Below are 25,208 nucleotides of genomic sequence, written 5' to 3' on the forward strand. Positions count from 1 at the left end.
CCACACGCGTATCGATTTAACTGTTTACGAACCTGCTCCTTGTTTACGAATAAACATTTTTGGCTATGCGTGTAAGTATGCGTTAACACCGTACGAGCAATTTCGATCCTACTGACTCACCACTGCACTACCTTTTAAATAAGGGTTTGCGTAACCTTCATCTCGGGCGGAATCGCCACTCTAATAATATGACTCAGTGATTTCGCCATCTACCTTGCCATGTGGAAACATTTGATTATTATTACAGTTGGAACGTTTCCAGAAAAAAAAAAATAGTTAGGCTTTTACTCACGACTTACAATTTTATATTATATATAGATAGGAATCGTCTTACCCACATCGAGATTTCATTATCACGATAGTGCGTATTAGATGTAGCCTATTATATTATTATTATATTATTATGTTTACCAAAAGATAGGATTGACGTTCAGCGGACTCGAATGTTAGTTTCTTAATTCCAACAGGGAAAGGATTATATTACATTGTACGTTTACGCAGCGTCGTTTGTACACGTCCATATTCAATTTCATATAACGTGATCACGAGATATCTCAAATATATATTACCTATCGATTTCAATTCAAAGATCATACTTCTTTCACGTGGAATATATATTTTTAGAATATTATGATCTCTATCAAATAATCACTATCGAGTTGTTTTGTAACATTTCGCCAATAATATCGTTTGATAGATATCTATAAATTACATAATCATGATCATGACTAAATAGATTTTACCGAAATTATAAAGAAAATAATACTTTTCTAAAATATCATTTTGTTTCTGTTTCATCAATGTCAAACACTTTCCTTAAGATTCAGTAATTATGATTTTATAGGTACTAAGTTGTTGTAAACATTTTTTCGGATTATAATATATATAATAGGTACATAGGTTATTGGAATTTTAATTTACATATACAGTTATTAGTTGTATGCTTCAGTTCCTCATATAACAAGCTACATTAGTTAACCAAAAACAAGATGGCCACAATCTGTGGAAGAAGGTATACGGCTGCATATATCATTATTATTTTTGCAATATAGTGAAAAAGTTTTTTTTTTATTATACCTTCCATTGTAACTTGTTAAATATGTTAAACATAACTGAAGTACTAAGTAAATAAATGTGTTTTGAAAATTATAATTTCACATTTTCATCGTACGCAATATAAACAAAAACCATTATACATGTAACATGAAAATCATAATATTATGTTAAACTACATTAGTGTTGTAAAATATAGTTTTTAAAAGTATATTTTATAAATGAGTACGTACAAAAACATTTTCATACTTAAAATCAATTTTAAATGAAGTCTTATAGAAATATTTTTATGCATTGATTTTGTTGAGGATTTTTGTCTTATATCGTTAAGTGAAACTAAATATTCCTCATATATTAATTTTTTTTATTTCGAATTTTGAATTGAGAATTATTCACACCAAAAAATAAATTTCGATCAAGAGAAAGATCATAAGAATTTAGGAAAATTTATCTTAATTTATAAATTTAAAATATTATTATGAAAAATGTAGACTAAAATAAAAAAAGTGGGCAAGTGGGTATCGCTCTGCTATATAGTAGAGATAGTGAGTAGGTAACTATAATACATGGGTTAAATTTAAATGCAATGACAGGTATTATTGTATACGAAAAACGATTCTGAACGCAGATGATTTATTAATTTGTCAGTCTATAATATAGGATACTTTATATTATCTATATTTAAATTATAATACATTTTTATACACTCATAAAATGTTTTCTATATTGACTCTGGAGTTTTTGTTTTTTACAGTTATTTGAAGAAAAAGTTATGGAGAACCTTGTGTCGAGTTTTTTAATCTAAGGTATAAATCACAACAAATTTATGAATTTTTAACTTCATAATTCCATGAAAATGTTTGCGATTTTGACATATTTCGTAAACATTTGGATTTTAAATGCTTATAAACCAAAATTGCGAATAATGATTATTAGTTTTTTTTTTCACTACGATAATTAAAACTTTTAATAGACATTGTATTAAATTTCAAAATTTTTTTGAACGGCCAACTTTTTTTTATAAGCATTTCAATAAAAAAAACTTAGAAAAATTGAAAATTTCAACCGTCCATAAATATCTTAAAAAAGTCAAAATACCTATTTATAAAATTTAATTGTAAATAGATAACGCTAATATAAACATTTGGTGAACATTTCAAGTATTTACAATGATTAATTTTTGAGTTACAGAAAAATAAAAAAATTGATTTTCAGAAAACGGATTATGCATAAAAATTCCGTTTTTAGTTACTTATGTATGGTTTTACTACAAAACGTGATGTCAGACAAAAAAATTAATTTAAAAAAAACATACATCATTGTAAAATCAATACATTTCTCATTTTGTACAGAATCTAAAATTATTTAATTTTAAGATTATTGGTCAAGATATATAAAATCGTCCAAGTTTTTTTTCAAAAGTATTTTAATAATTAAAAATGTTTGAATACTTGACTTCATTGCATTTAGGTACTCAAGATTTTACAACACATAAATATATAAATTATATAATACATTTATCAAAGAAGACTTCTAAATTCAGAAAGTGTCTGCGTACATAACAAAAAACACAGCAGTTATTTAATTAAACTATTTAAAGATACTATGCACTTATTGGGTGTTAAAGTTAAGATGGTGTTTTTGCAACAAGAGTTAAACAAAATCAGTTTTCAGTCACTACCACTACTCCACTTTAAGAATGCTATTGTAGAATTTGTTAAGTTCAAACTTGACAGCTATTATATTATTGTAGATGTTAAACTACCATTCCTTTCAACTGTCCCCGACAACTGTACAACTGTACTGCATAATATAAAAAAAAAACTTTTTTGAACTATTTATTTAACATAGTGTTTAAAATAATAATATCGATAGTTATGTAAAATCTGTGAAAGTAACTTTTCTGAATAGTACCCAAGTGTTAAATTTACCTCATTTTTAAATAGGTAGGAAATTGTAATGGATGTGTTAATTCTTAATTCAATAAAAACGATAAAAACACTACGTTTATACAATCATTTTTAATATTTTTACATAGAAAAAATAAAAGATAATGTAGAACTATAAAAATTATATTGTATCATAAATGACAAATGTATTAAAATAATCATTTAAACTAGGAATAGTCTATCTACTGTGATGCAAATTAATTATATTAAAACAACTCTAGGGAAAAAATAAACCAATTTATTTTTTAAAGAATTGATTTTGTGTATAAAATTCTGTTTTTCCAGGCGTTTACGTTTTTGTAACGATATGTACCACTAACTTAGGAATTTGTATAAAGTTCTGCTCTGATCGCTCTTAAATATATATAACTATAACAAAACCACAAAATGTATTATAATATAATATAATAAAGCAGAACTTTATACAAATTTCCTAAGTTAGTGGTACATATCTTTACAAATTATAGTACAATTAATATTTAAAAAATTGTTACAATTTTTTGCGCTAAATCGGTAGGTTAGGTTAGGTTCGTTATAATATTTATCTTCTATATGATAATAGTAATTTGTGTACGTAAAAAAATAATTTTAATTTTATACCGTATAAAATGTGTATAATAATACATTGTATTAGACATTTTTTTAAATTTTTTTTTTTGACTACACAAACTTATTCTGTCTTCTGGATTGTACTAGGAAAAATTAGAGTACAAAATACAAATATTGCTCATGATATTATAGTACCCTGCATTTAAATACTCAACCCGACAGATAAAAGGCGCAAATTCAGCTGTATAAGTAAGCAAACATTTTTATTAGTCAAATTAGCAACGGGGGTGCTGGTGTAACGTTTGGCGCTCCGGCGGAAAATCGATTTTCCCGGGGGAAATACTTAGGTACAAATTCTGAAACTTATGGTACAAATCGGTACAAATTATAGTACAATTAATGGTAAAAAAAAAAATTGTTAAAAGTCCATTTTTTAGCAACGGGGGTGCTGGTGTAACGTTACCCTGGCACCCCAGCGGAAAATCGATTTTTCCGGGGAAATACTTTGGTACAAATTCTGAAATTTACGGTACAAATTGGTACAAATTATAGTACAATTAATGGTAAAAAAATAATAAAAAATTCGAACACTGGGGTGCCAGGGTAACCCACCTAAAGTAATACCTTTTAGATTCTGAACGAAGTGATGAATGTTTGATTTTACAATGATGTGATTTTTGAGTTATTTATAGACCACTGAAATTTTCAATTTTTTTTTTTGAAGTGCCGGTAAAAAAATGTTGGACGACCGAAAAAACTTGAAAATTTAATACAATGTTTCTTATGAGCTTTTCTTATTGTAGCTAAAAAAAAATTAAAAATCGTTAGTCACAATTTTTTTTATAAGCGTTTATAGTTCAAATTTTTATGAAAGTAATTATTTTGAAGTTGAAAATTATAAAAATTTTTGTGTTTATAACTAAGGATTAAAAATACAACCCTAAGTTTCCTATTAGTTTTCCTTCAAGTAGCTATTGAGAAAACTCGAAACATAATTTTAGGAAAAGTGCGTTTGAATTTAAAATTTTTACGAAATAGCATAACGATAACGATTTATCCTCAAACGATTTTAAATATTTGTAATTATTCAAAAAGTATAAGTCGTAGATACTTGTAAATTTCACAAGTTATTTAGATTGGCATTTTCTTTACACAATTTAATTTTCAAAATATTTTGACTTTTTTGAGGTATTAATAGACAACTGAAATTTTCAATTTTTCTGAAAATTTTTTTTTGAAGTGTCGATAAAATTTTTTTGGCCCTATAAAAATACTTGAAAATTCAATACAAAGTTCCTCATAAGTTATTCTTATAGTGATTAAAAAATTATAAAAATACATAGGCACGATTTTTTTATTAGCATTTGAAGTTCAAATATTGACTTAATACGTAAAAATTACGGCAATTTTCAAATTATCTTAGATAGAAATTCATAAAAGTTTTTCTTTTTAGATCTAAGATTTGAAAAATTAAGACAAGGCTCCTTTCATATTTTTACAATAGCAGTTGAAAAATAAAAGAAATATATATGCATAATATTTTTTTTTAAGTATTCAAAGTTTTAATTTTGACAAAATACGTAAAAATCACGAAAATTCGCAAATTATTTTAAACTAGAAATTCATAAAGTATTTTTCTTTTATATCTAAGATTTGAAAATTTAATACAAGGCACATAATATATTTTTACAATAGCAGTTGAAAAATAAAAGAAATATAGAAATATATAGCCACAATTTTTTTTTGCATGTATTCAAATTTTAATTTTGACAACATGTAAAAATCACGAAAATTCGTAAATTTTTTTATCCTAGAAATTCATAAAAATTTTCTTTTTAAATCTAAGATTTGAAAATTTTTAATAATCTATAATATATCCTAGACAGATAAACCGTCTCCGTTCAGAATCGCTTTTCGTATACGATTATTCCTATCATTGCATTCAAATTTAACCTACCCTAGTCAGAGGTCTACCCCACCCCAAATGTACAGCAGAGCGATACCCACTTACCCGCTTTTTTTTTTTCGTTTTTCTCGATTTTTTTGAAAACTGTTGGAAAATGTTTACTTTTGACCTGTATAATGCACAAAGGATATTCACTTTTACATCGGAAACCACCCCCAAAGTTTGAAATTGAAGCATTATTTCGACTAGTTATGCTGTACATAGACACACACAAAAAAAACACACACACATTATTGTAAAATCAATACATTCATCACTCCGTTCAGAATCTAAGCGAAGAAGGTAAATAAAAAGGTAACATCTTGTTTAAAAAATAAAATCAAAAATCAATTAATGATAAAAAAAAATAACCATCAGGTTGCTTAATTTAATATCTATTAGTTTTGTTTTTAGAAAAACGTAAAAAATTAAGTATAATATAAAATATTGTGGCTGTATTTAGAGTATTTACATAAAAGATAATAGATTATTTTGACGTTATCTAGATAGTCTTTTAAATAATTTTATCTAAATAGTCTCAAAACCGCCTGATAAGTATTTTATTTTTACCAAAACAATTTTTCTAAAGTTAGATTTAAAAATTGGCTATTACAAAGATATTATTACAAAAATCGGTCAGAAACAAAAAACCATGCATCCAGTCCAATAACATATTTATATTAATATTGATTAGGTATAACAAAAGTCATTTTTTGAGTTGTTTAAGTTGTTTAATAGAATACATATGCAATATAGCAATGTTAACCCAGTATGAATTTATATCAATGTACCTACAACTAATGAACCCGTTTTCTAAGTCAAAACATAGTTTTCCCGATCAAGATAGTTAGATAGAAAGGTAAGTTATTTTATTTGTTATGCCATTCTGTTACACCTTGTATATTACTGAATTTGTACATGTCAATCCTATCGATACGCAAATTAATTAATTAATCTGTTATTGATTTTATTAATAAAAATGTTTCTTTGGTATTTTTACTTGTGTCTTTACAATTTGTAAGTTACAGCTCAGCCGATACATTTTTGTTTAAAAAAAAAAAAAAATACATTATTATAATTTTTATTTAAGTCACGTCCGGTTACTCTCGAGGGATTCATATCAGATAGTATCGGGTACTGCAAACATCTGCAGTGTGCGAGCTAGCTGTGCACTCGTCCTTTTAAACAATCACTGTTGCAATGTCTGTAAGACTGCTTGTCGATTTTCCCAAACGACCCTTCGAGCCCGTGAAAGGTTTTACGTTTTCATAATGTAATAAGCATATATTATATAAATAACCAACATAATATAATATATATACATGATATACATTAATTTTCTATTCATTTAATTTGAAAAAAATATCGTTTTTCTTCTAATAAGCACATACTATATTTATACCAAAGTATAATATCGAATTTCTTATGCAGTCAATATATTATTATGTATATGAAATACATTCACAAATTGTTCCATGTCATACTAAATATAATAACACGAAACACTAAATATTGTAAAATAAATGTAATTGACGAATTGGATGAAAATAATAATGAAAAAAACCTAAGGTTAAAACATAATTATCTGAAACCTTTAAATAGTCAACATTGTTTGAAATCACATTGTTATGTAAGTAAATACAATCTGTGATAAGCATATACAAACATTAATTCAATATCTAATTATTTTCAATTTAAACAAAATAAATGAACGGTTATTTTTACAACAGATTAACTTTAAATATAACTACATGGTCACATTTTTTTTTGTGATATTTCAAATACAACTTAAATTTCAAAAATAAATTATTAATTGTTTAATATACAAATTATGTACAATTTTAAATCAATAAAAGCTACGTATAAAACATCTGAATTACTGCGTATATAAAAGAGAGGGAAAAATATATTCTCTATGCAATAACAAAAAATATACATTACTACTGAAGAGCAGCATCGATTGAAAAAAAAAATATTTATTTCACCGAATAATGGTATGTACAATATATTATAATGTGCATATTAATTTATCAAGAACAAATTGTTTTTTTAATCAACAGATAACATTCATGTTTTAATAGGATTAATAATTAGAATTCCACAAATTAATTTTGTAGTCTTCTTAAATATGTATTTGAATCCTTTTAATAATAAAAAGATACAGTTTTTGTTAAGTAGGTACATAATATTATACATACTTTGATTAAAACGATACTAGATATCATAAAATAACGATAGTTTTAGAAACTCCGTCAATGTTATTAATTTTTTTATCATCGCAATAAATTTATTGATAAGATAGTATCATTTAATTGAAGAGAAAAGTAACTTTTTTGATAGTATGGTTATTAAAATATATACCTACTTGACATTTAATAGAGTGGTTAGCAAAATGTATATTCAAAGAAAAATAAATGATTTGGTTGTATATTATATTATTATATTCATCAACTTCTATACTATTCTATTCTATTCTATTTCTTCTATTCTATGGGAATTAAAATTTTAAAAACGTAATTTTGACAATAATACTTATTATATTTAAATAAAATACGTATACTACTTTTTTAGTCACTTAGTGTCAATTATATTACCTTCATAACTTATTTATTTTAAATTTAAATCTACAATACAATATTTTTATTTTCTAATTTATTATTATTTTTTACGCAAAACCATTGCATTTATTGCAGTGTTTTTTGATTAATCGCTTAACATACATATGTAATTTTATTTATCTCATGACTTATTCGTGCAATATAATAATATTTTAGTAGTTTAATATAAGTACCATGTCGTAAAAAATTACTTTTGAATTTAGTCAACCTTAAATATGATTGCATTTTTATTTATTTTATTTATATGAAGTCTTAGTGTATATATATAATGTTTATGGTTATAGAAATAAACATATAAAAAAGTACATAAATAACTTTTGTTCAAGTTACATTATTATAGTTATGAAAACAATATTAAATTGTATACATATTATATAATAGGTATATTACTATTAATAAGCCATATCAGAAAATTGACTTAAATTCTAAAATAGTATTTATTTAAAATTATTTTATTTTAGTTCACTATATTATTTTACTTGTAGTATTACAAATTATTTACCTAGCTTTTTAATTATCAATATCGATATTAATTTATATTAACACAATAATAATGAACAATAACAAAATAAGAATAAAAATTGTATTTAGTTTCAATAACTGAACACCGTTGAATAATAATAATAATATAATTAATATGGTATGATAAATTAGTAAGAATTTCCGACGTCGTCGAAACAATAAGAAAAAAAATAATGTAAATAAATAAAACAATAATTGAAAAATAATATTGTAAATAATTAGAATAGTGATATTTTTAAATATCATCATTCCACCATGATTTTAGTTAATAGCATTTACCTACCTACTAATAAAAACCTTTTTTTTTTTTTTGTTAAATACTGAAAGTAATTAAAACTGGCTATCGTGAAAGATAGCACAATAGTACATCGTCAAAAATGATTAAATTAAAATCTTTCGATTTCCAACGTAAAAAAAATACATATTAAAAATATCATTAATAAAATACCATATATTTAAATAGAAAATTAAAATTAAATAACGCATTTATCAAATTCTGGAATGCCAGAAAATATTTTCAAATCCTAATAATTAGGTGGTTACATTTTTAAGGGACTAGGGAGTCTATTTTGGCACATATTTTGGTGCCCACCTTAAAAATAAAACTTCAGGTGTAGCTATGTAAGCCAAGTTTGAATTCAAAAAGCATATATGTTGAGATCATTGGGATGCATCATTGGGATCTTCGTCTTTAAACTTTCTGTTTAAAATTGTAGCTTCGATAATATTTCCTAAGTCAAATTTTTCACTGAAAGCCTGGTACCGTTGCATATTCTTGGTGGATTGATGTTTCGCAGAAGAATGATGAACACGAAAAATTTCAATGTTATAACATGCGGTGGTATGTTTGACGAATTAAGTGAATTTAAGAATTCGGTTGGACAATTGACAACTTCTTCTTGATTCATATTGATTCTTTAGAATGGTATTATTGATTGTAGGTATTTAAACCAATATGGCCCATGCAATGAGCCACTGACGATTTGCGTAATATTGTGGTAGATTTGGGAAAACTTTTTCAATTAACTCATTGGTTAAAGCTGTTATTTTACAGAAATTAGATGGGGATGTAATGCATCGTGTTGATTCATCGATAGCTAGCTTACCACTCTCCATCTCCAGCAATTGTTTTACAAAATCGGCTGATGCATCATATTGTAGATGTACACTAATATATTTCATGTCGGTTTCCAATTTTGCATCTCGTTGCTTCGTTGTTTCAGATGAACGGAATCAGGCTTGACGTTCTATGGAGTTTCCCAATCTTGAATCTCTCTGTTCGATTGTTTCTGAAGCTCATATTGCCATTTTCTTTCGTGCTTGAGAAGTATCAATCGTACAAATCAATATTTTTTTGGAAGAAATGGATACTGCATAGAAATGGCGTTATTAAAAAAAACAAAAAAAAAAAACAAGATTATCAATAAAAACTAGTGATACAATAAACGCACGTGCCATAAAATCAAATAATAATAAATTTAAGGATAATGATTTCTTTCACAGTAATACCAACTCTCACTAAAGCAACCATCTACAAACAAAAATTTCCCTCGTAAATCTCAAAGTGTCTGTTTGAGCACCTCCCGGTGTTGGGAGGTGAATTGATTTGTGAATCTATACCATTCAGACCGTTACCCAAACGCATACAAAAAAATTCATTCAAATCGGTCCAGCCTTTTAAGAGGAGTTCAGTGACCTACGCACGTACATTATAATTATATATATAAAGAAAAGATTATAAAATATTTGAGTAGGTAGGTATTTAATAGATCAAAGGTCATATCAAGCAAAAACTAATGAGGTCCTTCAGCACGATGGTCCAATTAAATTGCAATTTCTTGTAGACAAATATTACAGTATGGCGTAATATATTATATACACAGACTCATCTGAAACCCCGAAACGGTCGTATACCTAATGGATTTATACTTTTATCAAAAACGAAAGAATTCTTTCAAACTTTCGGTACAGTTGTGGTGGTGTTACATTATACAGTACCTATATATGTTTCATAATATCGTAAGCCGAAGCCAAGCAGTCGTAGAAAAGTTGCCCCACACGTTAGGAAACGCAACCACCACAATATAATATGTATAATATTGTCCTCCATCGAAAATCTCAAACCGAATGTTATTATATCGATGTGTTAGAGAAATAACATGAAATCAGACACAAAAAACTTGAAAAACTGCAAAATGTTGGCCCTACTCACTTGGGAACCAATATACAAGAATGCGGAGAAAAAATATAATATATTTATAAATCTGCGTATATTATTATAATGCATGTGAGTCCAGTCCGATACTGTGCAAACTTTTTTTTTGATAAATAATGACGTTGAAGATTTTTGAGAAAATAACACGTTAATGAAATAATTTAGTCTAGTTCTAGTCTTTGTTGTTTTATTTCTGTTTGAGATTATATTAACTTCAAAACAAACGCGATTGGCTAAAATGATCCAACAGTTCTGTAATAAATTATGAAGAGAAAACAATTTATTACGTCGTAAGAAAATGTTATTCAAAGTTTAAAAACTCTGCAACTGGAAAATGAACATACTTTTTATGCTAGCAGTTATTATCCAATGAGATTGTATTCTGATAAAATTGAATGATTTTTAGAGTGACGTCAGACTCAATTTGTACGTACGACGAGTTCGATCTTCAACAACCACGGTGATCGGTAAGTGCAGTCGATCTAACTGTCAACCTTCTTTGAGCTATTAGTGGGAATATTTAGTTTTAGTTATAATATGTTATATTTTTTTATATGATAATATTTTGAATTTTGAATGGAATTTTATTGTTTTGACAGTCATGAAGATGTTTATTTTTTTTTTTTGCGTCTATTTATAAAAGAAAAATACGTTACGATCATCACCTTTGAGGGAGATTTTTTAGCAAATTGGATCTATAGTAAATACTATTTTGATAGGTCGTATTGGATAAAAATAAAAAGTTTTTTTTTATATAAGTTTAGATAAAATTAATTTCGGTCAAAAGTAGAAATGCCTTATACCTATTTTACAAAATAAACAACAATCAAATCAAAAATTACGATAAATTGGAATAAGTTTATGGGATTTCAGTTTTTGATAAAATTGATTTTATTTTTTACTCTAATCAAAAAAGTGTAATATCTATATTCTATATTATAGATTTTACATATTACATTTTCACCAAAATACTATTATTTTTTATATTTGACAAAATTCTGAGAATGTTCTGATTTTTATCAAGTTATTTATATAATACAGTCTTTCTAAATGTTCTACCTTTTTAGATTTGTTTAACTTACCTATAGAAAATAAAAATTGTATTTGTGTGCAAAAATTTTGAGAATATTACAAGGTTCTTCAGAAGTTTTTCTTATAACAATTAAAAAATATCAAAAATACATAGTAGTCACTCATTTTATTTATAAGTATTTGAATTTAAATATTTATGATAAAAACCACAAAAAAAGGAAAATTCTCAAAACATTTTATAGTTAAAAATTTAAAAATACATTAAATTTTAAATTTTATATCTGCGGTTTGAAAACGTAATTTATGATTTCTCATACCTAACAAGTTTTCTTTTCAAGTATTAAAATAAAAAAAATTAGTATAGAGCCATCTTTTTGAGCATTTTAATTTTAATTTTTAATGAAATTCACTTGTGAATTTATTATTTTGTAGACAGATAGATATGATGACAAAGAATTACGAATTACGAATCGTTTTTCATTGAATTCCAATTTCAAATCCATTACAGTTAGGAATTACTCATTGATAAGACACATTTTACTCCTACTATACTACAGAGCAGCTACTTGACTGTTTTATTTTATTTAGGTCCGGTCGTTAAAATAATGAATTAAAAAAAACTTCCAAAAAATTTTGTCAATAGAATTATTGAACTATTGAATAATTTTTATTTACTATTTGTTTTTTGTTTTTTGTTTATTTGGTTAAACAGAAGTTTAAATTTTAGTTATTTATTTACACAATTTCATCAAATTGTCATATAGATTAATTATTAATGAACATTGAACAGTTGTTAGACAATACGTATGACAAACCAATTAAATTTTTATACGCATTTCAAATGTCAACACTATGTATATTTGATGTACTATGCTTATTGTACATAATATTAGGCCAAATACATTACAATATACATTATTTTTTCCTTTGTATTAAATAATAATATATTCTTTGAAGCATTCAATTGTATGGTTTTTAAATCTGCTATTTGAACAAACTAACTTCATTCTTGTTGAATTAGATTTCAGTATAAATATTTCAATAAATATCACATTCCTATGGAATTTAATAAAAAATAGTTTAAACTAATAATGTATCTGAAAACGAGACGGATATATGTAAAAGGAAGTCAAAGGTGATACATAATTAATATTAAGTATATCCAACTCATTGTGAAGAATATAATATCACAACACAAAAGTCTACAAAGACTCTGTTGTATACGTGATAATTGTTAAAACTGTGATTATATTATAAATAATAATTCATATTTATTAAAATACAAGTTATAGTTTAATATGGAATTTATTCATATTTTTTCAGTAAGTTAAGTACTGTTAATTTATGAAATATTACACCACCGTGCATGTATCATTTATATTAGGCACTCTTTTAATTAACAGTCTTAAAGTACTTTACACACTATAAACACTTAGTACTTACCTATACATAATATAGAAGTCATCACAATAAATTCCTTTGACGTCAATGGAAATCAAATATGAGTAAGTATATATACATGTATATTGTATATGTAATATATAACATATTATTTACGTAAATATGCATGCAAACAAAATGTCTTTTTCGAGATACGATTTATGATTATTCAGACGCGTGTTTTGCAGGGCACATATTGTATATTGTATATTACTACAGTACTATAGTATAGACAGTATAGTATAATACAAACGCATCTATATAAGTTTTTTAAGGGCTCTACAGACTCTTTTAATACTTGGACGTGCATTTACAGGAGCCATGGTTTAATGTCATATATAAAACTTTTAATATTTTATGTCGGGGCATTGAGGGTAATCGTTTTAATAATTTCGAAAAACTTTTTTTTTTTAATCCCGAGTTAGGCGCATTTTTTCTCCTATTGCGAGATTCTTTCGTTCACTATAATATTTTCCATTCTACCATACGGATATGAGCGTATGCATTTTATATTGAGTTATATAATAATATTATAAAGTCAATAATCGTTTGTTTTAAGCATTTTACGTACGTCCGCAATAACGGAGGATGAAAATACATAGAAATAAAATATATATTTTAATATTTTCGACTGTATTATAAATTATCATAATATTATTAGTTATTACATATTGCAATTCTTAACATAGGTATGTAACATTATACAAATATTATTATTATTATTCAAGTGCCATTTATTGGGAGACTAAATCGTCAAATTATTAATTATGCTAAATACTAAGCAATGCATAGTATCGCTATAATAACAATAATAATAATAATATATTACACAGATGATTATATTATATGGTACCTATATGGCATCATATTTGTAAATATCATATTTTTAAGTATCAATTAATGATTTCGTAGACTGATACAGTTATGTATTTTATCAAGTTATTTAAATTAACAAAATTATTTTGTTAATAAAAAAAGGATTCATATTTTATGAACATACAGTATAAAGATGTTTTTTCGATAAATATCATTATCGTTTGTATTTGACAAATTCTAACACGTGAGAAATTACGAAACGAGTGATAAATGTTAGGTACCTAATTAATAATTATTATTATGAGATCCATATAATAAAATAATTGTTCAATTAGGTGGGTAATTGAAAGAATATTGAAAATAAATAATTAATATTCAAAAATCGATCATTAAAAAATTCTGGCTGAGTGATTAATGAAAATTGTAAAAAGAACGGTTTACAATTGGAAAAAAATTGGTCTGTTTGTGGTTGGTATATTGATAATAATATATTTAGCACTTTTTAAGGGTTATAATATATTTGTAATGCACATTATTAAATAAGTTATTGGGTAGCAGTCACGTTAGCATGTTTGATAACAATAAATAACTATCTATTGTTATATCATTGGCACACCAGTAACAATAGTTAACGAGTAATCGATATGTTTTTTTCCTAGTTCAGTGTTATTGAGTTGAGGTAGTTACATGATTTTTTTTTCCAGTCATATATTACTACCATATCAATACAGTTAAAGAAATAAATGTAGTTTGTATGCCAAAAACATTTAGATTCCAATCATTCACATTCAACACGCCATCGCCATCGAGAACGATAAAACTTTTTTAAGGCTTGAGAGAGTTTTAAATTTTTTTTATGAACTCATATACGTATACATAAAATAATATCTAATTGTTCAAATGAAAATCAACTTATATGGTTAACTTATATTAAATAAACATTTTCGATTTAAAAAGTTCTAGTTTTTGTATGGATATTATGCTATCGATATTGTTAATTATGTTATATACGCTTATACTGTTATACTATATTACTTAACCTTGCCAAACTATTATAGTATTATTGTACATGGAAAACAGTTAAAACAGCTATAATTCAAGCCTATGTAGTATATTATATTATTGGCTATTAAGACAATTATATCATGATATTTTATGAACGTGTATAAAGTAATGTAAGTTATTTCTGTTGGTACAAATAACATAAGCAAAATTAATATGAGTATTAACTATAGACTATGGTTTGAATAGGTAAATACCTATTTACCTCGTATAAGAGCATATTATACTACGTTTATGAATTAATACTAATGATTAAAATCCAAACCTTGGTTGAAATAATTGATCACGGTTAACTAATATTACCGTTTTCAACGCATAACTATTTACTAACATAGGTATATTATATTATTATTATATCGTGGAATGTGTGCTTTTAATAATAGGCACAATTTGAAGCTATCGCATATATTCAAAAACCAACGATCGCTAAACATAACTCGTCGTTTTTAAACCACTTCATAAACTATGATATAGAACTATTCTATGTAGCCCTCGTGTCAACCAATATTATAGTTTTTTATGTATCGTAAACCATAAATCGAAATCCGTGAAAATTATGTAGAAATAAGGCGTATCGTACAGTGCATTGTATGATTAATAAGCTGTTCAACCAACGTGTGTACCTTGAATTTTCCTGATCTAAAACCATTATAATATTATTATATCACAGATTTGTTAGTACAATAAATTCAAATTTATAATAGTCGTGTATGAAACTATATTTTATACAAACAACGTGTAGATAAGATAAGTTTCTGCCGCTAGGGGACTAGTAAATATTATAATAATATGTAACTTTATGCATCCTACCGTGACATATCACCAGGTACGTATAATCTTAGGGAAACGATCGCCACATATCGTCGGTTAAGCTCGTGGTCATGATTCTATTCACCGACTGCATAATAAATAATAATAATAATAATAATAATAATAATAAATAACATCATAACTTTATAATAAGTATAATAAGCATTAACGAACAGGAACTCAAAAACGGTTATTTCGTGGTTCACTGCCATAATTTTGACGGAATCAAGATTTTCAATAAATAAATTAGAGTTTATCGATATATATCGGTCACATTTTGAGTGTCCAAGTAGTTACACGTGCAGTACACAACCGATACATACCGACCTGCGTGTATCTGGTGTGTAACTATTCCTTATCGATACGTATAAAGTTGTTCCGTAAAATCTTGAATACATACATAGTCGCAGTTGCAAAACAAAAAAACTATAGAAAATGGTCGATAATCGGACCTGTTGTATATTCAGCATTTATATTATATGATATTACACGTACCTATACTTTTTATACTAACAATAATCATAAGTATCATATTATTACGATCGGTGAAGACTGTCCATCGGTTATTAGCGAGTAGAACTATAATGTACGTCATTAAGATTTATACTGTTAATAAATGTCTATATAATACGTTTATGTTATTTATGTTATTTATATTAATAATACATAACAAATTGGTGACGAAGAAAATAATAATTTAATCGTAATCACTAGTGCATTAGAAGTTTCAAGTTTTGTATTCATACTAATACAAAATGGCAACTCCTAAGACAGAATCCACAACGAACTTCAATCAAGTTATTGGGTCACCTGGAAACTTTGAAACAAGTATGGATATTATAATTTTCGAGTCAAAATTGACAATTTTTTTTTTGGCAATCAATACAATCGAAAACAATATTCAAAAAAGAGCAATTCTATTATCATCAGTCAGTGAGGAAATTCACGAAGTATTTTTTAGTTTATGCCTATTATGGGGTTACCATGTTATTATACCAGCTAAATTTCGAAATAATATACTCAAGGAACTTCATTCATGTCATATGGGTTCTTCCAGTATGAAAAGTTTAGCGAGATCATACTTTTGGTGGCCAGGAATGGACAAAGAAATCGAAAATAACACACAAAGTTGCGACAATTGTATTAATGTCAGGCAAAATCCACCAAAATATGTAACATTGCCTTGGAAATGGCCAAAAAAACCGGTAACTAAAGTGCATTGCGATATTCTTGGACCATTTCAAAATAAATATTTTTTTGATATTGTTGATGGAACCAAAAAATAGAAGAAGTATTTCAAATAAATTCTATGACAGCAGAAATTGTTATTCAAACATTTTCAGAAACAATAGCACGATTTGGAATTCCAAAAATAATTATATCATAGGTTTTGAATTTCAAGCATATTGCAAAAATCTAGGTATAATGTATATGACAGGCACTCTATTTCACCCAGAATCAAACGGCTGTGCGGAATCAGCAGTAAAAACAATAAAAAATTTCTTTAAAAAATGCTCGACTACAAGCCCAACTAAATAAATTTCTTTTGATGTATCGTAATACACCTCATTCAACAACACGAGAAACGCCAGCTAAGCTAATGTTAGGTCGATCAGCATGTTAACAATTTGACACGTTAATTCCGAATACAAGTGAAATGGTTATTGAACGACAAATATCACAAATAAACAATGATGGTAATAGAATAGTATCATTTAATACAGGCGATAATGTTTTAGTTAGAGATTATAGGAATAATAACAATAAATGGCAAAAAGATAAAATTATCAAATCCATTAGTTGTAATACACACGATGTAGAGCTCTAAGACGGAACTAATTGGAAGAGACACAATGATCAATCACTCATTGATAAATCGCCGACACTAGCGAATAATTCAATTTCACTTACACCAGCTAGACAAATAAATTAAAATACTAAATATATCAAAACAGTAGGTGCAAAACAAAATCCTGATACTACAATAATAAATAAAACACCCAAACCAATTAGATCTAGAAAACCACCTCAGCGATATTCTCCAAGTGATTATAATTAATGTAATTAAACTTACAAATATACTAACATAGCGATTAAGTAATACACAAAATACTATTTATATTTTTTTTAAGGAAAAAGATATTGCATATTCAACATTAATATTATATGATATTACACCTATACTGTTGTTTATACTAACAATAATCATAAGTATCATATTACGATCGGTGGGGGCTGTCCATCGGTTATTAGCGACTAGCGAGTAGAACTATAATGTACGTCATTACGATTTATACTGTTAACAATAAATGTCTATATAATACGTTTATGTTATTATTTATATTAATAATACATAACAGGAAGGAATGATATTGATACTTGAAAATACGGCCACATGACAATGGTAATAAAGCTAATAACACTGATCAACTGAAAATCGCATATTATGGTAACCCACTCGCCACATGAACCGCTAACAATGTGGTCGGAAGTCGAACCGTATAACATATTAATATTATTATGTTCTATGGTCAACACGAACCACCTACGACAGACTATAGGTACTGGTTCAGAACTTCGCGAGATGTCGTCCGTGAGTTAAATCACAATGAAGTTATAAGTTATACAACGTTATATCAACTATGTTCATGTGCACAATGTTATCCATGGTTAAATAAGCTTGACTGTACCGACCACCGAAAGGTTTAGGTTTAATTTAATGGAGTGGGCTTACTGCTACATGCATATTGAATATATTCTGTTAATTATCAGTTTGGCTAAGGACTTCATTTCTAAAGAAATACATCATGAGTTTATACGCTGAGTAAACTTCAACTATGCGAAAGCGCTTAAATATGCATATCAATATTAAATAAAAATGAAACATAGATTTTTTTATTTCTATTATAGTAAAAATTAGTTTTTTAATAAGATTGTACAAATAGAAGAAGTTATTAACTTATTGATACACTGACTGATCAAAATAGTCATTCCATTTACTATATACGCACATAGCTGTGAGAATAGTCTTAGTATATGCTATTGGTGTGGCCATGTTAAAAATATACATATAATAATCGATATTTATTGATTATAAAGTTTGTATTTGTATGTGAATACTTTTTTCACTCCTATAAAATATATAGTGTAAGTGGTTTCGATAAATATTATAAAACCATACCATATTATATCGCATATTAAATTATATCCATATCTATAATACACTTTTGAAGATTTCATTTTTTTTTTTTTTTTAATACATAGGTATAGAATCAAGATAATACCAATTTCAAAATGTAATCAAAATATGTACTTAAAATAAAGCGAATATGCGATACATAGCTTTATCAAAAGGCTTACGTTTTAATAATTATTAGAAAACATGCCAACTCGTAGAATTCTCTAGCTCTATATATTAGTATCTCACTACCGACAAGTCACAACAATGGTTGTAGTCGTACATGTTCTATTCCAGATCCGTCTCGTCATCATGAATATTCATAACATCATTATCCATAACATCCTTTTACTTTTTTATAGAGTGTGGATCATAGTATTTTATCGAAGAGACGAGGAAGTATGTATGCTAATATGTGGGTCACAAATCCAAATTATACTCAGGAAGTGGATATTCTGAACAATGTCATGTATTGTTAGACATATCTACCCTATTTCGTGAATCAAATATAATTTATTTTTCTTTATAATTAACAGATCGGCTTAATATATTTTAACACATGTGAACCTGTGGTAGTCGTTGTAATAGAACTATTACATTTTGTTAGCGATGTCCCTAGCAAATTGTTGTTCGGGGTAACCACGCTTTTGATGGATATGTCTAATGACAAGTGGACTGTATGTGTTTAATTAAATATACATATAACATATATAGTATATACAAAAGAATTTATTTGAAATATAACCAAATCCATGTAACTTATCAAATATATCAAATAATAATAATTGTACGAAATTACAATACAATAATTATAATATTTAGAAATTAAATTATACCAATAAAAGAACAATAAGCAAATCAAAGTAAACAAAAACTCTTACCGCGTACTGCGTCACTGCAACAGCCGATAATAAGGTTTACGCGACAAATATCAACGTAAAATAAAAGAGTACACAACAAATTACGTAGAACTTATCAACGCAATAAGACACGGTGAATAAAAACCCGTCAGCGGCCCGTATATATAGGGACCGTCGCGGATAGCTCAGCAGAAGGAGAAGAAGAACTTACCGACGTTTAAGTTAGTATCTCGCCTTAACCACTTTTGACGGCCTTGCAATGTCTGAAGATACTCATTGGTCCATCGTTTCCAAAAATTGTGTTGCACTTGTTTAATCAGCTGCCATCTAGTTAGACGATTCATCTTAACGTCCATCAAATCAGGTTCTGGAATTGCCATGAGGGGTTGTCCTATCAGAAAGTCCCCAGGAGTTAATGCACATAACTCGTTCGGGTCACTGGAGACACAAGTGAGTGGACGAGAATTTAAGATTCCTTCGATACGATAATTAGTGTGGTCAATTCCTCCATGTTCATTATTTGGTCACCGATGGCCTTTCGCAAATGAGTCTTGACACTTTTAATTGCCGCCTCCCAGATCCCTCCAGAATGAGGGGCTGCAGGTGGATTAAAATACCACTGACACGGGATCCTTTTATTAGAACTCATTAAAGTGTCCCGGGTTTTTGCTTCGTTGAACAAAGCTTTCAATTGCCGAGTGACACCTAACTAATTTGTTCCATATTCAGAACGTATTTCAACTGGAATTTCACGACGAGCAGTGAAACGATCGGAGGCGGCAAGAAACGCTTCCGTGGATAAGTCGCTTACCACTTCCAGATGGACTACCTTTACTGATAGACACACAAATAGAGCAAGATAAGCCTTGTTAGTCTTGGCACCTCGTCGACGGCTTTCTTTAACATTAAACGGCCCACCGTAATCCATACCAACGAATGCGAATGGTCGATGAGGCTGTACTCGTACTGGTGGCAACGCTGACATGACTGGTTGTGGACACGCAGCTCTACGGCGCACACATCTAACACATGCATGTGTCATTTTCCGAATGGCTGCACGTCCTGATACAATCCAATATTTCCTTTGAATCATGATGATAACTAATTTTGGTCCGGCATGTAGAAGGCTCAAATGATAATGGATGATAATTAATGATAACTGCGTAACATGAGCAGCCTTAGGGAGCAGAACTGGATGCTTAGCTTCCTCGGTCAGAACCGAGAAACGAAGTCGACCGCCGACACGTATTAATCCTTCATTATCCAGATATGGTGACAACTGAGTAAGTGAGTTTGGGGTTATCGATGCCGATGTATTTTCCAACTGCTTTCGTGAGCCTTCCCAATAAAAATCTTGCGTAAGCTTAATACTTATAAGAAGCGATAGATTGAGTTCAATTTGAGTAAGTGGACCTACCCCTGCTTACAGGCCTCTGTTTGCAACGGTCAATGAAGCGCCATACATACGCGAGTGTTCGTTGCATTCTCGTTAATGACGAAAAACGACGGAAGATCTCTTCTGATTCATTACATTTAAGGATATGTAACACACACTTGACTGGTTGTTTATACTCCGGAAGATGCTCGGAAGGAAGTCCTGTTAAAGTTTGACTCGGCCATTGTTCCTCAGGCTGCCGTAAGAATTCCGTACCGTTTAAATGCAACTGTGAAGAAACTAACTGGCGTGGAAGGAGAAGGGGGTGCCGCGTCTAGAATATTCTAGTGCTGTCGCGGTGACACAGGCGCAATATCGAATGATCGAGAATATTCTCGATCATTCCAGAGCTGTACCCAACACATTTAGCAGAAAATCATATGTACAGTGGGTAGTTATAACTTATAAATAAGTACTAGTCTTGAAATAGCTTCCATAGAGAGGTGTCTTCGGGTCAACCCCATTGGAGAGGTGTAAAACTTCTTATCCTTAAATAGCGCTTTACTAAACAAGAACTTAATACCTCAATGATTGATATAACTTTTACGTATATTTGCTTAAAAGATGGCAGAAATATCACAGAACAAACAGAAGGAAATCATATTTAATTTAACATAGGCTCTTATGGGAGATGATAAAACTACGACCGACATTTCTAGAAATTGCAGATTAACAGTGTAGCCACAAACCACAGAAAACTTAAAATAAAGGGAATTTCTCGGTACGTGGCAGCACGTTTAAAATCTAGAAATGTCGGACGGTTTTTCGATGAGCCTTAGATTCCCTTCTGTGTGTTCTGTGGAAATATCGTAGATGTTATCAGCATAATAATGTATAATAATCATAGCCAATTAAAATGTAAAAAAAATTTCAATATTAAAAATGTTTATTTAATCATGGATATTTTTTAAAACAAAAACATAACCTAACTTGGCTTACAAATTTACAGGGGAACTATTAATTCCATCGCATACCCTCCCACCCTTAGGGGCGTGCCTGTTTCTATAATATAACCTTCAGCGTAACGATACCTACCATCCGTTTTCTTAAGTTTCGTGCTGAATTGCTTTTAATGATAATATATACATCAGACATATGTCACATATAATTCACAGGAAACATGTATAGAAATAATGACAAAATTACATACGCTTCTATAAAGCGTATTTGGAGCATTCATTGTATAATAATATTATTAATTGTGTTATGTATTTTAGAAGTTTTGAAAATCTAATTAAGGTTTTGTTAAAATAATCACACAATGCATCAAATATAATAATTAAGCACATTTCGTATCTGCGTATTATCCGTATATTATAATATAGTCATAAATATATATAAAAAATATTAGATGGATTTTTTAAGCATATCTAATAAATTGTTATTTTACCTAAAATGATGTAACTGTATTATAATACTATAATTTTTAATATGAATAACATGCACACAAACATTATAAATTAATAATTTCATAAAAAAAAAATTATTTTCCAGTATAAATATTATTGTTGGTTTACACGTTGTCAATATGATTTCAATAAAATTAATTCAAATCTACTTTGCTTTACCCATATTAATTTTTAAACACAGGCTAATTGAGTGCATTTATTTGTGACTTAAACGTTCCAAACATACTGTGTGAATTAAAATGAACCATATTTAACAAGTATGTAAAAAAAATGATAATTGAAATAATAGATATTGTCATCATTCAAATTTAATTTAATTGGCAAATGTGTCTAATTAATTTAAAAAAATATATTATTTTAATAGAACAATGAAAACAATGAGATTTCATAAAAGCTATTCCATAAAACAACAATAATATTATTAAACATCACTATTATAAGGATTGTGACTTGTGTTATAAATATCAGTATCGTAATTGCTGAGATATTACTTATTATTTTGATATACAGTAATTATAAATATAAATTAAATATAAAATTGAATTTATGTCATCTATACAAAAAGAAATGTACAATAAGCATAATGGATAAAAAAAAATGTACTTACAATTTATATTTGAACAATAGTCTGCCAGAAAACTGTACTGACCATTAATTTAAAAACATGTTAAATACATGTACAATATTTATTACGTAAAAAAGCTGTTGAGGTGCAACGTTGACCATTTAATTTACATGAAACACCATTTTTTTCTGCAAAAATAAATTCAAACAAATAAATGTAGGTATATTCATTATTTAAATTACAATTATTTTAAAAACAAATAAGGTTCTTAAAAAAGACTATTAAATCAATGCATTGAATAACATAAGTTCATCATAAATTCATAAATTTACAACATTGTAGCATTAATTTTCAATGTACGCTATTGTATTTAGTCGAAATGCACGTGCATTGTAATATAATATATTGCTGACACTCTATAAATGTATGATCTATTCAAATGGATAAAACTATACCTATACAACGTTTACTTATTAGTTAATGGTTAATTACAACCATTAACATGTTTGTTATTTGGTATAACATAATTTTAATAATAATATTTTGATGTAGGAATTAATTTACAATCATAGTATAGGTAGGTACATATAATATAATATTCCCTCGTGGGCTTGGCCGTTATTTTTGTTAATTAGTTCAATACAATAGCCTACCTACTGCGGTAAATAATATTTATTATTGAAAGACTTTCGTAGGATTTAACTGATTAAAAAACAATAAAATCATCTAATAGTTTTATAATATTGTTATGATGTCGTCAAATATTTCTCTGCGTAACGGAATAATACATTTAACTACGGCTATATTCTATATACCAACCGATGATAATACAAATAGCAGGTATACGTTTTTGTTTTTATAATTTGAATACAACATAAGACGATAATTTTCTAATTGGTATTTTTGTTTTGAAAATATTTAAATGTGTTATTATGTGATAAACATCTAAAGTATAATAACCACACGTATATTTTCAATTGTGAGTATTATTTTCTAGTTAAACTGATAATATTTCTTTATAATATTTACAATGCGTGTTGTTAATAAATTATATTGATTTCAAACACAATGAAAATAATAGAAAGTAATGGCAATAAAAGTATCAAGTTATATTATGATTACCCTAACATAACATATACGAGTAAATTACCGTTCAATAGTTATTTTATTTTAAATATAATTTAAAATAATAAAACAATAAATCACATGTTCAGGGAATAAAAAATATACTCAAAGTGTCCAGAGTGCTTATCCATTACATATTATCTATGATTCAGGTACGAAACCTATTCTGAGTACAATCATCGGCCGTTGTCACTATTAGTTCCCTGGAGAGTGACAAACCATGTTTTAAGTGACAATCCTCACCATACATACACATGTTCTAACCAATCATATTACCCTCCCCGCTATAGTAAGCTTACTAAATCTATTAATAGCTAACGGCATAACCATAGATGCTGGGCTAAAGATCAAAGAAAAAAAATATTTAAGCCTTCTACAAAAATAAAAATACATTTTTAGGATTAATATTAGAGTTATTTTTTTCAAATAATTCTTGCCGTTTGAAAACAATAATAAATAATTAAACTTGAATTTAAGAGGAATGGTACATAATGTATTTTACCCATATTTCTACGGAGGTTTTAAAAATTTGCTGAACGAACAGTTGAAAAATTTCATTCTGGGTTTTAGGATTCCCTGCTACAATTTCAAATTCCAAATTGATTGAAACTATTATTATGAAACC

The 25,208-nt window shown here is 27.6% G+C and overlaps 2 protein-coding genes across 4 annotated transcripts in view; both read right to left on the bottom strand.

Annotated features, from left to right (window-relative positions):
- The window catches only part of LOC107165878 (uncharacterized), a 119,198-nt gene that overhangs the window by 61,409 nt on the left and 32,581 nt on the right, over positions 1-25,208 (bottom strand). For all 3 annotated transcript variants that reach the window (XM_089225375.1, XM_089225376.1, XM_089225377.1), the window contains one exon: positions 23,501-23,646. The gene's annotated coding sequence lies outside the window, so the exon portion shown is untranslated. The remainder of the gene's footprint in view (positions 1-23,500; positions 23,647-25,208) is intronic.
- LOC107165874 (uncharacterized) lies at positions 20,516-21,142 on the bottom strand. Its single transcript, XM_015514304.2, has 2 exons — positions 20,861-21,142; positions 20,516-20,758 (listed from the first exon to the last, which is right to left on the bottom strand). Exons 1-2 carry the CDS (start codon positions 21,140-21,142, stop codon positions 20,516-20,518), a joined length of 525 nt encoding a protein of 174 aa, XP_015369790.2.

This window comes from Diuraphis noxia, unplaced genomic scaffold (assembly GCF_037042655.1).
Source record: "Diuraphis noxia isolate RWA-SAM2 unplaced genomic scaffold, SU_Dnox_SAM2 contig0004, whole genome shotgun sequence".
NCBI lineage: Eukaryota > Metazoa > Arthropoda > Insecta > Hemiptera > Aphididae > Diuraphis > Diuraphis noxia.